The sequence below is a fragment of the Rhagoletis zephyria genome, unplaced genomic scaffold, assembly GCF_001687245.7.
Source record: "Rhagoletis zephyria isolate East Lansing unplaced genomic scaffold, Rhagoletis_zephyria_1.1 Rzeph_scaffold_00078, whole genome shotgun sequence".
In the NCBI taxonomy this organism is placed as follows: Eukaryota; Metazoa; Arthropoda; class Insecta; order Diptera; family Tephritidae; genus Rhagoletis; species Rhagoletis zephyria.
The window spans coordinates 112,562-127,020 of record NW_016157162.1 but is presented as its reverse complement, the minus strand read 5'-3'; the positions used below and the strand labels follow the sequence as shown (position 1 = coordinate 127,020).

General features: G+C 36.3%; 1 protein-coding gene across 4 annotated transcripts in view; it reads right to left on the bottom strand.

Annotated features, from left to right (window-relative positions):
- Positions 1–14,459, bottom strand: part of LOC108373005 (myosin light chain kinase, smooth muscle-like) — a 69,794-nt gene that overhangs the window by 31,045 nt on the left and 24,290 nt on the right. For all 4 annotated transcript variants that reach the window (XM_017628847.1, XM_017628854.1, XM_017628860.1 and 1 more), the window contains one exon: positions 65–233. In XM_017628847.1, the coding sequence (XP_017484336.1) occupies positions 65–233 (169 nt within the window). The remainder of the gene's footprint in view (positions 1–64; positions 234–14,459) is intronic.

The window sequence follows — 14,459 nt, the reverse complement described above, 5'->3', positions numbered from 1 at the left end:
ACTTCGTAGATATGTAGGTATGTATCTTTGTATACATAGTAAAGGAGAGCTTGTATGTACTTACCTTTAGCGAAAATTTGCAATGATATTACGGCCTTTGCCTCACCATGACAATTGCTCGCAATAACCGAGTAAGTGCCAGTGAAGTCCAGCTTGGCACTGGGTATTTCCAGCCTGTATTCTGGTCCGTCGCCCACCGGTCGGAAATGTGGTGCGTCTTTATAGTATTCCGGCTGTAATGAAACAAACATGAAAGAGTATGAAAGTCGACTTCGCAACAAATAATAAAGATTCATATGAGATAGCTTAAAAATAGGCCTTCTCAGAAAAGGGCTCAAAATTTAGCCTTGTTTTATAGTATTTTCAAAGTGAAAAAGACGATAAACTTGCAAAAAAGAAATGCTAATTCCCGTATGTGGCCCAATTGAAAGATATTCATTTATTAAATACATACATATATTTCTTCATACTTAGTTAAAAGAAGTAATTTTTAAGCAAAAAACACAACGGACTTCAATTCTGATATAACATTTTTGGAGTACCGATAATTTCTTCATGATCCAATGATCGGATCTAAACCAAATTAGTATGAGACCTCCCCTGAGCACACCCATTCAGATAGAAAAAACGATAAAAAAATATATATTACGACGAATTGATAACCTCCTCACATTTTGACGTCAGTTAAAAATTGGACTGTAAACAACCCGAAAATTTTAGGGGTCACGCACACAACCGCCGTTGTCAATAAAGTACAGAGCCGCAACAAGGTACTCAAGTCGCTCGCCGGCAGCACTTGGGGGGGCAAAGACAAAGAAACGTTGCTGGCAACATACAAGGCAATTGGCCGGCCGGTTCTAAACTATGCTGCGCCAGTTTGGACTCCGGGGACTAGTTGGACGCAGTGGACGAAGCTACAGACTTGTCAGAACGCCGCACTCCAGACAGCGACTGGGTGCCTTCTGATGACGCCTGAGCACCACATGCACAGCGAGGCCCAAGTGTCCCCGTAAGGGAACACAACAAAATGCTCTGTAAGCAATTTCTGGTGGGGTGTCACAGAAGTGAGCACCCTAACAGACCGTTGCTTCAGGAGGAGCCTCCGCCCAGGCACGTCAGGACGCAGTCCAACAGTACGTAGACAAACCACTGGACCCGACGACATACAGACGAGCCATCAACGACATCCATAAAGAGTCAGTTACCACCTACCTCGACTCTCGACCTATGAATGAGCCCAATCACCACCTGTAGAAGAGACGGAGCTTCAACTGCCAAGACAGACCCGCGTTACCCTGGCTCAATTACGGTCTGGATACTGTAGCCGCCTCAACAGCTACCTGTCCAGACTCGACCTCAATATCCCCAATGAGTGCCCGGCATGTGGAGAATCCCCCCACGACACCAACCACCTCTTTACATGCCAGCTCAATCCGACTCAGCTAACACCCCTCTCCCTCTGGTCCGAACCCATTGAAACAGCTCGTTTCCTGGGCCTCCCGTTAGTTGAGCTTGACGAAAATGATTGAACGTAGACCCGAAAAAGGTGGGGCTTAGTAGTGCCGCTACAACAACAACAACAAGTGGGATGTTTTTCCAGCAATCGAGCGATATGCATTTACATTAGACTGATTCAAAAAAAATCCACAAATTTTTTATTTTTAAAAGCACTTCAATACCTCCGGGGGGTGTCACAAAATGCCTGTTGAAAGCGCAACCCTTAATATTAAGTTTAAAAGGTCACGCACCGCAGATTTCTATTTTCCATATAAATTACTTATAAAAAAACTTGTTTCAACTTGGAAATGTGTTTTATCGTCTTTGAAACGTCGAACTGAAAAGTGCGAAGTGGGAAACTAGACGCTATACAAAAGTCTCTTATTTTTTTGATAAACCTACTGGTTTAACGGTTATTCAACCTTTAAATTAAATTTATGTAATTATTACAGTTTTTTCTCCCATTTTAGTTAAAATAGTTACAGTTATTTTCAACTATCAAAAAAAAGTCGTTTAAAAAAAATTAAATTCGCGATATGCCACCTTTTAAACTTAGTACTAAAGGTTGCGCTTTTAACAGGCATCTTTTGACATCCCCCGGAGGTATTGAAGAGGTTATGATTTGCATTAGGGAAGCGATAACTTTTTGTCGTCCGACGCCCTAATGTATGTATTTACATCCATACATATGCATGTAATTTTAGCTTTAATTTAGCGTCGGCAAGTGTGCAAATTTTACTAACCAAACTAACCACAATGAAGGTACTCGAATTTCAAAACTGTGACGTTAAAGCTAAAGCATTTGTTCTACAAAAAAAAATAAAAATTGTGCATATTTAGAATAATAGTTTCGCAACGAAAAAATTAAAAAAAAACAGGTGATAACAAACGAATGTATGTACGTACATTTCACATACATATCGTCGTTTAAAGTGTAGAACCGCGTATCAAGAAAATGCAAAACCGCGTATTTGAGGTTGCATAAATTATTTTTTAGAGAGTAAAAACACTCATATTTCAAAATGGTTCTCTTGTTTTATAAAGAAATCGCTTTTCTGGCTGATATATTTCAGGACAAATGGATAAAGATTGAGCCAAGAGCTTGTGTGAGCAAATCCAATTTTTAGCAGCCAATATCAGTTACGCGGTTTTGCAGAATGACGATACGCGGTTTTGTACTTTAAACGACGATATACCGTACCTTAATATAAAAAAGCAGTAACTCATTTTCTTTTAAATTTCAGATATTTAAAAAATCTATAGATTGCCCACTAAGAACTTAATAGAAATTAAAAACAACTAGTAAATTAATAAATAAGTGAAATCTTGAATAGAAAATATTGGGGCATAAATAATAACAAAAAATATGAAGCCGACTCTTAAGGTTAGTCGTAGCTTTTTTGGCAGAAAATCCACAGAAATCGCAGCTAAGGAACTATAACTTTTGTTAGGTTTTTCAATTAACTATTCTGTGTAGAAGCATAAATGTTAAATAGGGACTTTCTATATTGAGCTAACGATATGTCTTATGAGTATTATAGCATCAAAGTCATACCGACTCATTAGTCTTACATATTTTCTATTAAAAACCAATGGGAAGAATTGCAGAGAGCTATATCAGGCATAACTAGTTCCCTTACAGGAAATTCTTTACACAGAAGAAACCAATACGCCAATGAGGGGAAAGTTGAGAAGGCCATGGAGAACAAGAGGAGGCAGTATGTTGCTGTCGATATCTATAACACGGATCACTCTCTTATAGACAATCGGGAGCCTTTAAATCTACTCTTGGATAGGATAGAGTCAGCCTCTCAGCAGCGAAACTATGCCCACAGATCTGAGTGATGCATCCTCTAATATAGTCCGCATATAGTAGACGAACTACTATGATTTCTCTATGATCAGAGCGGATGACATTGCCAAGAGAGGCAATCACCGCGCTATTTAGAGCTCTGAATTGAAAACATGATGGATGGTAGGTGGATCTTTACGAAGCTTTCTAATGTCCTCTATTGCATACGGGCGAAGCTCTTTAGGAACTTTGAGGTATCAATTGCGAATCGAGCTCTCTTGATTACAGGGAACCTATATGCCAAGCCTATTGGGGAGGTTTGGTATATAAACAGAATAGAACTTAAAAATGGAGGAGCTGGAGCAGGTAAATTTGCAGAGAACTTTGAAAAATCTGTATGAACAGGCAGCTAAACCCCCATTTCCTAAGCAAAGAATGTCCAAATACAACTGCATTATGACAAACCGTAGGAGGTCCTACATAAAAGTTCTGTTCGATACCAAAATTGACCTTTCGAAGGCATTGGACACGGTCAACCACGCAACTCTTTGCCAAGACTCCGCTTTCAGCTCGGACGAAGCGATGGATAACTAAATAACATCCAATCATCAGTCGAATTTCAAAACTCGAAGTTCAAGCCATGTAAAATTAAAAAGCGGGTGCCTCAAGGCGACGTACTCTACCCGACACTGTTTAATCTCCGATAATTGCACAATAATAGTGATGGGCCCAAACATCGACAGCCTTTGCGATAAGATAACCGACTATCTCACCGATCTTTGGAACTTCTTCACTGCAAGAAACCTCAAAGTCTCCGTCGCGAAATCCCCAGCTACACTCTTCACAACATGGACCAAGGAGATCAGGGTTGAACTAAACGTCTTCGTCGATGGCGCCACAATACCGCCAAAATACCGACGACCAATCACCCAAAAATCCCGGGAGCGCCGTTCGATAAACTGTTCTTCTCCGCGCACGCCTCAGCTACCTGCAACAAAGTGCGGGCCAGTAACAAAGTCCTCAAGTCGCTAGCCGGCAGAACCTGGGGAGCCCACAAAGAGACCCTGCTGGCAACTTACAAGGAAATCCGGCCGGTCCGAACGAAAAACAGGCAGTGGATAAATCTGAAAGCATGGCAGAACGGAGCTCTACGTACGGCACGGACTACCATCTCATGTCACCCGAGAATCACCTCCATAAAGAAAGGCAGATGCACCGGGAATTTGAGCACCGCTGCTATATCAACAAGCCTAGAGTCCCACTTTCACCGAAAGAACTCAGCTGAGCTTGGTTAGTGAGTGATTTGGAAGAGGTAAGGTCAAATCCTCTTGTGGCTGGGGTCCACGCTACCGCTAGCTCTGTTGCCTAGAGGTGACATAGGAAGAAGTATAGGCTTTGAGAAGAGGTTTAAAATGGAGTTATGCAGCTAAGCGACCACCTGCGAGAGACTTCTTCAGGGACCACAGACAGGCTCCAGCTTAATTAACCTCCAAAAAGAGAAGCTTAGAATACTAACATGTATCCTTACGGGACACTGCATACTTATAGGACATATCTAAGGGTAAGCTACGGATATAGTCAAATGATCTTTACCGGTTCTGCGGCTCAACAAGCGGGACACCACCACACATTCTCACCGAGTGTGATGCAGTCTGCAGAAGACGTGAGAGAAATCTAATTACAGCTTGAGCACATTCGCTCCCTATGCCCGAAAGTATCGCTGAGCTTTCTGAAGGATCTATATTTAGACGAAATATTTTGATCTGTAGAGGGCACTATAGATCGCTTAGCTCAAAGTTTCGATATATTTACCCAAGGCACATAAATACAGGTAGAAGCCAAAATAACGTTGCTCTCATGAGAACCAAACCTTTAAACTTCAACTTGTTTTTCTTTTATTTCCTATATTTCGTTACGCTTTGAATGTCATATCGTTGTTTTTTTTTGAATGTTCGTTAATAACAAATTTTAATTAACATTTGAATTTTTGTAGTGTTGTGCAGTTTATACTTAATGTATGTGTTAAAAATGCAACACCGAAGCGTTGTTTTTTATGTGGTGTTAAATATGAAGCAGATACCATTTAACGTGCCTCAATGTCCTTCGCGTAAAGAGCGTTGCGAAAGCAGCTGTGGGCCAGAGCTGCAGCGAAATGCCTTGCTGTGCGTTAAACATTTTAAAGCAGCAGATTTCATAAATGCACCGGGAGGTACACGAAAGGCACGTTTGATGCCAAGTGCTGTTCCTATCATGATAAAAATATAGTAAGGTGGAACGGCTGAGAGTCACTTTTGAAATTCTTGACGTTTCCAAACAATTTAATTTTTAAATTTACTCACAAACTCACACACACATTTTCATTTTCAATCTCAAGCAACAACAATTTCGAACAATTTCAATTTTTTATTTTCACTTTTATATGATTTTAAAATGTTGGCAAACTTCAAAAAAAAATCATGGCCGACAAATTGAGAGAACGGTTCTACCTTGCTATGTTTTTATCATGGTTCCTATGACCCTTATGCCGGAAAGTCCCTCCAACAACACTGCAACATAAATAATAAATTCATAAATTAAAAACATAAAACAACATACAAATTAACAAATTTTAACTAAAAAAATAAATAAATAGAAACAAAACTTCAAATTTACTCAAAAACGTCAACCATGTAATTTTTTATTTTTCCTTACACACGCTCATTTTTATTTTTACTCTCCCGAAAACTTTGACTTTTGTAGGTTTGATGTCAATTTGGCTTCTACCAAGGCACATTAAACAGGTAGTATCAGTAGAGCAAAAACAACATTTGCGTGTATTTTGTTGTGGCTTCTGGTATCGAAAGTGTCAAAAACTGTTCTGAATTTTTTCTTCTAAATCAAAGCGTGCCATGTAAAATACAAAAAATTATAAAAAATAAAAAATTGAAATCGGAAAAAATAAAAATTGATGCAACTTTCTTTCCTAGTAAATTTGTTTGCTTCTCGAAGCATTGATCCATCCTTTACAAGGGCCAGTAATCAGCGGTTGTGCTGCTGAGTTGGGCGAACGTTCCAAAAGCTGCTATTCAATCGCTTGTTTTGTATGGAAAAAGGTTTCACATGCAAATGGATTTTAACAATTCAGAATTTTTGTGAGAAAAAATTAAAAATATTTGACATTTTCGAGACCAAATAATTTGAAAATAAATCAAATCAGCTGCTCTACTGATACTACCTGTTCAATGTACCTTGGCTTCTACCTGTTTTTATTGTACCATGATATTTACCTATGTATGTGAAACTCTTCTACGAGTACTACAAATATGTGGAACTAATGAAAGAAAAAATTGATGAGGTGTAAGCGTCCAACGGTTATTTGTCTCGTATTTTCAAATGCTAGTAGCTGTGATTAATTTTCCTTTTGTCTATCTAATTACAAAAAAACTAAATACATACATACATACATATCTATGTTTATAAATATCTCCACGCGTGTGTCGTTATAACACAATAAACTCGATTTCAAGGTCACCAACGTGGACACGATTCATGATTCAATAATACAAGGTTAGATAATTATTGACAGCTGCGGTTTGACACTCCCTTACAAAAGGTTGCATTTACGAAGGACGGAGAAAGGGGAAGAATGCCATCTCTTGGTGCGAAAATGGTAGTAAAAAAGTACGCAAAGTAGGAAATTATTAGTGAAATTTCTTTTTGTAAATTCTAATGTATTTGCAGGAAATCTGGCATTTTAAACGAAATGTTGACCGTAATATTGATATATCTACGTGAATTACGTAATTTATGTGCTATTTAGCAGTATAAAAACTTCAAAATGACTCAAACTTAAAATAAGACTACTATGAGATTGATGTAAACATCTAATTTAAAAACAGTTTATGTTTTCATCAGTTAAATATGCTTCATATGCACATACAAGTAAACATATTTCACGAAAGCTTATACTTCTATTGCACACCAAAGCTACACTGTTTCTATGTAAATTTACAAAGAAGCAACACGGTGCCACTGCTAAGGGAGCGGTGCGAGAGAGACAACTGTCAGTTTATCGAACCTTGTATTATTGAATCATGGACACGAGTATTAAAGTATGTACATACATTAGGGTGTCCCGTCCGAGTAATAAACATTGTAAATGGAATTTTATATACTTTTTCATCTAAGTTACTGTATACATACATACATATATCCATGCCGCTTTTCATATTACTCCTATGGCCGCATCAACATCTCATTCGATCCATACCAAGGATCAGCCAGGCAGGCCGTAGTCGCAAACAGTGTGCTTACGCGGTTACAGCGAATCTCTATTCGGGAGAACGACCCTCTTTCCTTACGGCTCGTAGCATCAATCTAGGATACCAAACAAAAAGCACTTCCCAACTCCCCAACTAGAAGTGAAGTTCAAAGCCTACTGCTTCGAAGCGGGTGGCATGCAGCGCAACCACCAAACTTCTAGTGTCTTCTTGTAGTAGTAAAGTCAACAACCAATGAACAGCGCCAGGTTGCTACGTATGGCTACAAAGCCAGCACTGCGGCTACTCATCAAGTCCGACATGCCGACCGGTAGTAGTAGATCCATGCAGCGCTGCAAGCCTGATATCTATATAAAACAGCTTAAGTTTACCAAAGGGCTTGTTTGAAAACTATTGAAGCTCGCCTCATGACCCAGGGCGATAGCTTGGCTACGGCATACACTATCGCAGAGTGGCGTCTACGGAGCAAACAGATCGGAAACCCATGCAAATTGTTTTGCTTCCCACCAACGAAAACTCAGGCATTATAGCGAGGAGCGAATGTAAGGATAAATGGCTTCGGAAGGATTTAGTTAGGTCTCAAAGTCTCTGTCTCAGTGTAACTTCCTAGCCAAATGCTCAGCTTCAAGTCGACACTGATCATCATCATCCAACAATAAAACTTAAGCCATACGTTATTTGGAGCGTAGTATATCGAATTATGGGACACTCTAATACATATCCATACATATACATTGTATGTATATATGTGCGACACCGTAGTGAGTTTGCATGGAACAGTTAAAATAGAGCTTCAAGTTCAACATTTGCAAAGCACAACAATGCCAGAAGCATTTCGAAAATATTATTTTACACGCCTTTTAGACGCATACAAAACGTAGCAACATCAACCAGAACGTTTGTGCGTCCATACTAGAGATGGGCGAGGGATATCGGGACCCGCAGTACCCACGGTTCTGATTTCAAGTTGGCCAAGATGGGCGGTATCGGAAAGGTCCGTAAACATTTGACGGGTGGGACGGGATCAAAATCTTTTCTCATCACTGCCGATAAAATCGCAACCTCCGCAAATTCAGAAAATCTTATTTAAAAATGTTGTATGAAATATGCACAACAGCAAATCAAAATATAATAATCGCAAGATGCTTGTCTTTCCCAATATTTATTTTTCATTATTTAATATTTTTTTGAAAGTCAGATGAATTTTTCTTAGTGATAGATTTAGAGATCCACGGTACCCGCGGTACAATTCAGAAATACGTCGGGATGGGCGCGTTCGGGACTTAAAAATTGAGTTTCGGAATGGGCGGTATCGGGATTGAATATTTAGTCCCGTGTCTATCTCTAGTATATACACATATACCCATATGTATGTATGTGTACATATGTATAAGTAGCATTTGGTCCGGATGCATTAGAAGCGGCGCTGCTGACGACTAGAGCGCGGAACTGAATAGCAGCGACAACAAATGCGGTAATTTAATATGACGACGATTTTGCAGCTTAAACCAAAAACAAAATAATGCATTTTATTATGCGAAAAACGAGTGCATGCATACATACATACATATGTATGTGTGCATTGCAACAACATGTATGTTCGGGGCATGCGCGACCTGTCAAATTGGTGAATATTGCAGTCAACATGCACCGGCGACAGTTTGTTACCTATAAGTATATGTATGTATGTATGTACGTATGTAGGTACATTAGGGTGCATCACCCCTGCAGAAAAAAAATTATCAATTGATAAAAAATAACCCACTTGTAGTTAGCATTTTTGCGGGATTTCTATAAAATATATAACTTGTAGTTGGCTACAAAAAGCTAACTTGAATCAAGTGGGCAAGTAATGCAGGAGTAATGAAGAAGATTGTTTTCTTTAAACGCGTTTCTATTCAAATGTCCTGCATTTCGCAAATACTTTTTCGAATTGAGGACAAATAAAAGGAAGATCGAAGTCTCATATTGTCATTTTGAAGTTATGTCTAACGGAGTGGAATATGGGACGACCTGCAGCAGAATATGAAAACAAATATGAATTGTAATAAAATAAATAAAAAAAAATATAAAAAAATATTTTGTTTTTCCTATTGAAATTTTTTGTCCAAAAGTAGTTAATTACAAGTTAGCTACATCAAATGCAGAGGTAACCACCCTTGACTACTTCGCGGCCATCGCCATAGAAATATAGTTAGCTTTCGTCAAAGAAAATATACAGATAATAAATGACTTTTAGCTCCTTCCTAATCAACTTAAAGTTAGCTTATAGTTAGATTCATTTCCTGCAGGGACTCTACATAAAAAAACGGCACGGTTTTTCCAACGTAATAATAAAATCTATCATATTTTAAGACTTCCGCCGAAATACTTCGGCAACATATTAAGATTTATGTGAGCTAGACCGATTTGAAAATACCTCCAAAAATTTAGTTTTTTATACATAAATTAAATAAATTTTTAAAAATATTTTTTCCAAAACATTATTTGAAATGATAGAAAAGTTAAGTTTAAAAGGTCTGCAGAAAAAGTTTGAAAGATTGTATGAAGGCAATCAAAAACAATCTTAATTTTGATTCTGTATTGAAATCGTTCCATCCAACTAGCGTAAACCGTAATAATTTTCGGAAAAATTAGGGCCGATGCCTTAAAATATAATCAATTTTATAACTCCGGTCTCAAACCACGATTTTTTTTTGGTGAGGCACTTTAATGTACTACATACAATACTTCATACGTACCCTCTAATATTAGCATACATACACTTTTATATTCCATATGCTGTTATAAAATTTTACGTTTAAATTCTCATTAAGCGTCAGCCTAACATTTTCATATGGCTTAAAAAGTTTATCTTTGTGGCATCGTTGCAATTCGGTCACAACAAACTTTGCCACAGGAACAAAATGTTGGCAGACAGACAACAATACCCGTTTTTATTGAACTAGGCTTATATGGTGTTTATTTTGTGTGTAGTTAATTTTAGATGTATGTACATACATACATACATAATTATGTGCATATGATGTATGTGTGTGTATTAACTAGATAATGGCGACATTAGCACCAATTAACCAACTGGTTGCTTGAGTCATGTCCAACGATAGCTGTGGAAATATTTATGTATATAAATACATATGTACATATCTATATACTTTTTTAACGTTCTTTGATAAATTTTTTTTTTTTATTTGCGGACCTCATTAATGCAGGTATTTTTTATATACTAGTGTATTTACTTTGTTTCTAAATGCAGGCTCAATTGAGAACGTTTTTAATTTAATACATTATTCAAAAGTCGTATAACTAAATAAAACAAAAAATAATAAAAATAGCATATGGATATTAGTAAAGTAATAATTCGGTTTATGTTATTATAAACACTATTACTATTACCATTAAATTGTTACTGTCGAAATTCGATCGTTTATCTTTAAAGGGTCCCGAAGATTTTTTTCTGGCACCCTGAAATTGAAATTTATTTCATGCATAATTACTTTACACCAGTTACAAGGAGATGTCCCACCAGTCACAACTTTAAATATTTTTATTTAATATTTCTATGAAAACGAAATTTTTATTGAAAACGAAAAAACGTGAAAATTTAGTGTTTTGGCTAAAATTCATCTTTGAGTGCAAAAGGGTGAAATAGGGTTACTTTCAGTGTCCCACCAGTCACATTCATTCAAATGATAGTTACATAAAACTAAGAAATCGTTTGGTATTTGTGTTAAAGCAATTTCATACATTAGCTATCGTTCTATGTTAAAAAATATCTTTCGCTGTTGTATAAGTTCCGACGACATAGTTAAAATCAACAATTGATCATATTCTGAAGTACAGTGGGACATTTTCCCACATTGTCCCAATGGAATGGCTTACATACACATTGCTCTTACATATATGTAGCTGTCGTTCTCCTTTACCCTTTAGAAATTATTAGTTGCGTTTTTTTACGCATTTCCAGTAAAATCCAGTAAAAGTTTTTACGAATTTTCATGTTTTGGCGTTTTCGTACGCAAAAACTTGCAAAGTAGGGGAAATTGAGAGAGCGAGAAATGACAGTTGAAGTTGCAAGTTTTTACTGGATTTTACTGGATAAATTTTTACTTGTAAGCATTTGCCAGTACGAAAAACAGCTGATCGCATGTTGCTGGATGAATTTTAAACTAATAAGGAAACTGTTTGTTGGTTTTTATTGTTGAATTTCACAAAATAAACCGATTTAAATACAAAACATGTTGTTTTATTAGGAATTTGCTGCGAATAAACAACCAATTTATCAGCTGTTCATGAAACTTGCAAATTATTACTGGAAAAGCGTTCGCGTACTTTATTGCAAATTTTTTCTATGAGAGCGAATTCTTGAGAGTTGCTGGCAAATTACTGGATAATTTGTAAAAAAACACAACTACTATCTTGTAGTAGAGCTGTCAAACTATGGATAGTCAAGACCAAAATGTATTCAACAAAGTGTGATTGATTTTGACATTGCTCTCATAAGAAACAGGCTATAATGTCAAACTGAAATGAATTCTTAACCCATTTGAAATATTTTTTTTCAGATTTGAATTTGTTTAAAAGTTACATACAAATTTTTCAAGCAACAAAGTTTCTTAATAAACGTGAAATTGTTAAGAGATAAACCGCCGAGGAGAGCAAGTAAGTACATTTAAAGTTGGGTAATAAGTAAATACGTTCGACTTTTCTTAAATACCCTGCAGTGAAAATCCAAACCAGTCAGAAAAAATACTAGTTCATTAACTAGTATGTGCCTACCAGTTCGACAATTTCGAAGAACTTAGGCGATCAGCGACATCTGCCTTTGAATTGCCAAAGCCAAAAATAAAACGCAATTAATTGCTTTTCTTACAAATGTCGGCTGTGGCGTCACGTGAAGACTACTGGTTCTGGTTCTGAAATCGCAGGTTCGAGGCCGCTTGGAGGTGGTTAAGATTTTTAAAGTTAAATAAATGTAAGTAAAAATAATTTATTCAATTTATAAATAAATAACAAATTTGAAAACCGAATTGCAATGCAAAAAAACATTTAGGAAGAATGCTTGTGCTATAAAAAAACAAAGTAATTAAACAAAAATATTTTTTGATAAAATTTAAAAATTGCAATAAAAAGCCTAAACAAAAAAATAAATTTATAAAAAATAAAAATAAAATAAAAAAAAGAAAATAAAAAAAAATTTCCCTGCGCCAGGATTTGAACCTGGGACCTCAGGCTTACCACGCGAGTGCTTTGCTCTGTCGGCCATTGTGACTGCTGGAGCGTCGCGAGCGAAAAGGCACACTTATGCTTTTCACGGGACATGAATTGGCAGACTATCTCATCAACTGGTATGATGCTACTGGTATTTATACTAGTAGATGCTGATGCATAGCCTGACAATTGACATCTCGTAGGACATCGCAACATTGAAAAAGGATAGAACGTAAACTAGTTCGGCTGAAACGCAAACCGGTAGAATTCTAGTTCACAACTAGTAGCTTTCCCTGCAGGGTATTTAATGTAAGGAAACCAAGATGAAACGGAGCAAAACGTTTGAATGGTGCGCTGTATGCAATAAAAGTCAGGACACGAAAATAGTACGATGTTTTAAACCACCTAGTTGCGAATTAAGACGGCAGCGATGGGAAGAAAGCTGTGGTGTTGTACTACGTGATTCATCTCGCGTTTGTGAAAACCACTTCAAGGAAAGTGATTTCATTAGTTGTCCGTCCGAATCAAGCACTTTCAAACGCACTCGTTTATACTCAGGCGCAGTCCCAATGCCATACGAAATAACTGAAAAAAGTGAGGATTTAGAACGCGATCAGGATACATTATTTGTTGATGTCCAAACTCAAACAGGCGACTCTTTAGAATGCACGTTGAGAACAGAAATATTTCTTCTTACCGAAATAATTAAAACCATGCAAGCAAGTATGGAAGAGCTTAATTTAAAACTGCTCGAAGCAAAGTCTTTAATGGAAAACTATTTCGCATGAAAAATTTAATTTCAAAATTGTTAGAGTTAAGCTCACATATAAAATTGGAAACAAATGTAAAATCCTACTTTTATAAGTGCCGAATAATGTTTAGGATAAAAAAATTAAATATAAAACTATACAAAAGCATAAAACTTGGGCAACTAAAAACAAGAAAATTGCTAAAACTATTTTATAAACAATTTGTTTTATGTTATTGACAAAATATATATTCCAGGTAATGAAAATAAAACAAAACTTTAATCGAAATAAAAGCCTAGGGCATCAGTGCTGACAAGATACATGCAAAACTAAGGGTTAATTCGTTTGTTTATACTTTTTGACATAATAGTACCTTAAAAGAGAGCCGCACTGAATTGTCAATCACACCTTGTTTAATACACCTTGGTCAAGACCATGATACAAAAAACCGGTAGTTTCAATATACAACTTGACGGAAAATAAAATTGTTTGAAGTTTCATAAATTGTTAGTATCATCAACGGCCTTGCCACTTTGATAATGTTAAAAAAATAAATCGGAGTATTTTCCTTCCCATGTTTATACCAATGTAATATTTTTTTATACTTACGTAGCTCGCACTATTTCTTATTAAAACTATAGAAAATTTGAACTATTAAAGAAGGCTTCATCTTAATTGTACTTTTTATTTTATAATAAAAATCACTAGCGCATTATGCTGTTATTTTTTCGTTTTCTTATTTTGAATGCATTCTTGAGAATTTAATTCTAAAAATGTTCTTCCTAAATAAAATCTTTTTATATTTTGGTTCAAATTTATTTTTAAATTCTCATCAAATATTGCAAAAAATTGGGCTTTGTGATTAGCGTATTACCATTAATAATAATAATAATAATAATAATAATAATAATACGGTTCAAATTTATTTTTAAATTCTCATCAAATATTGCA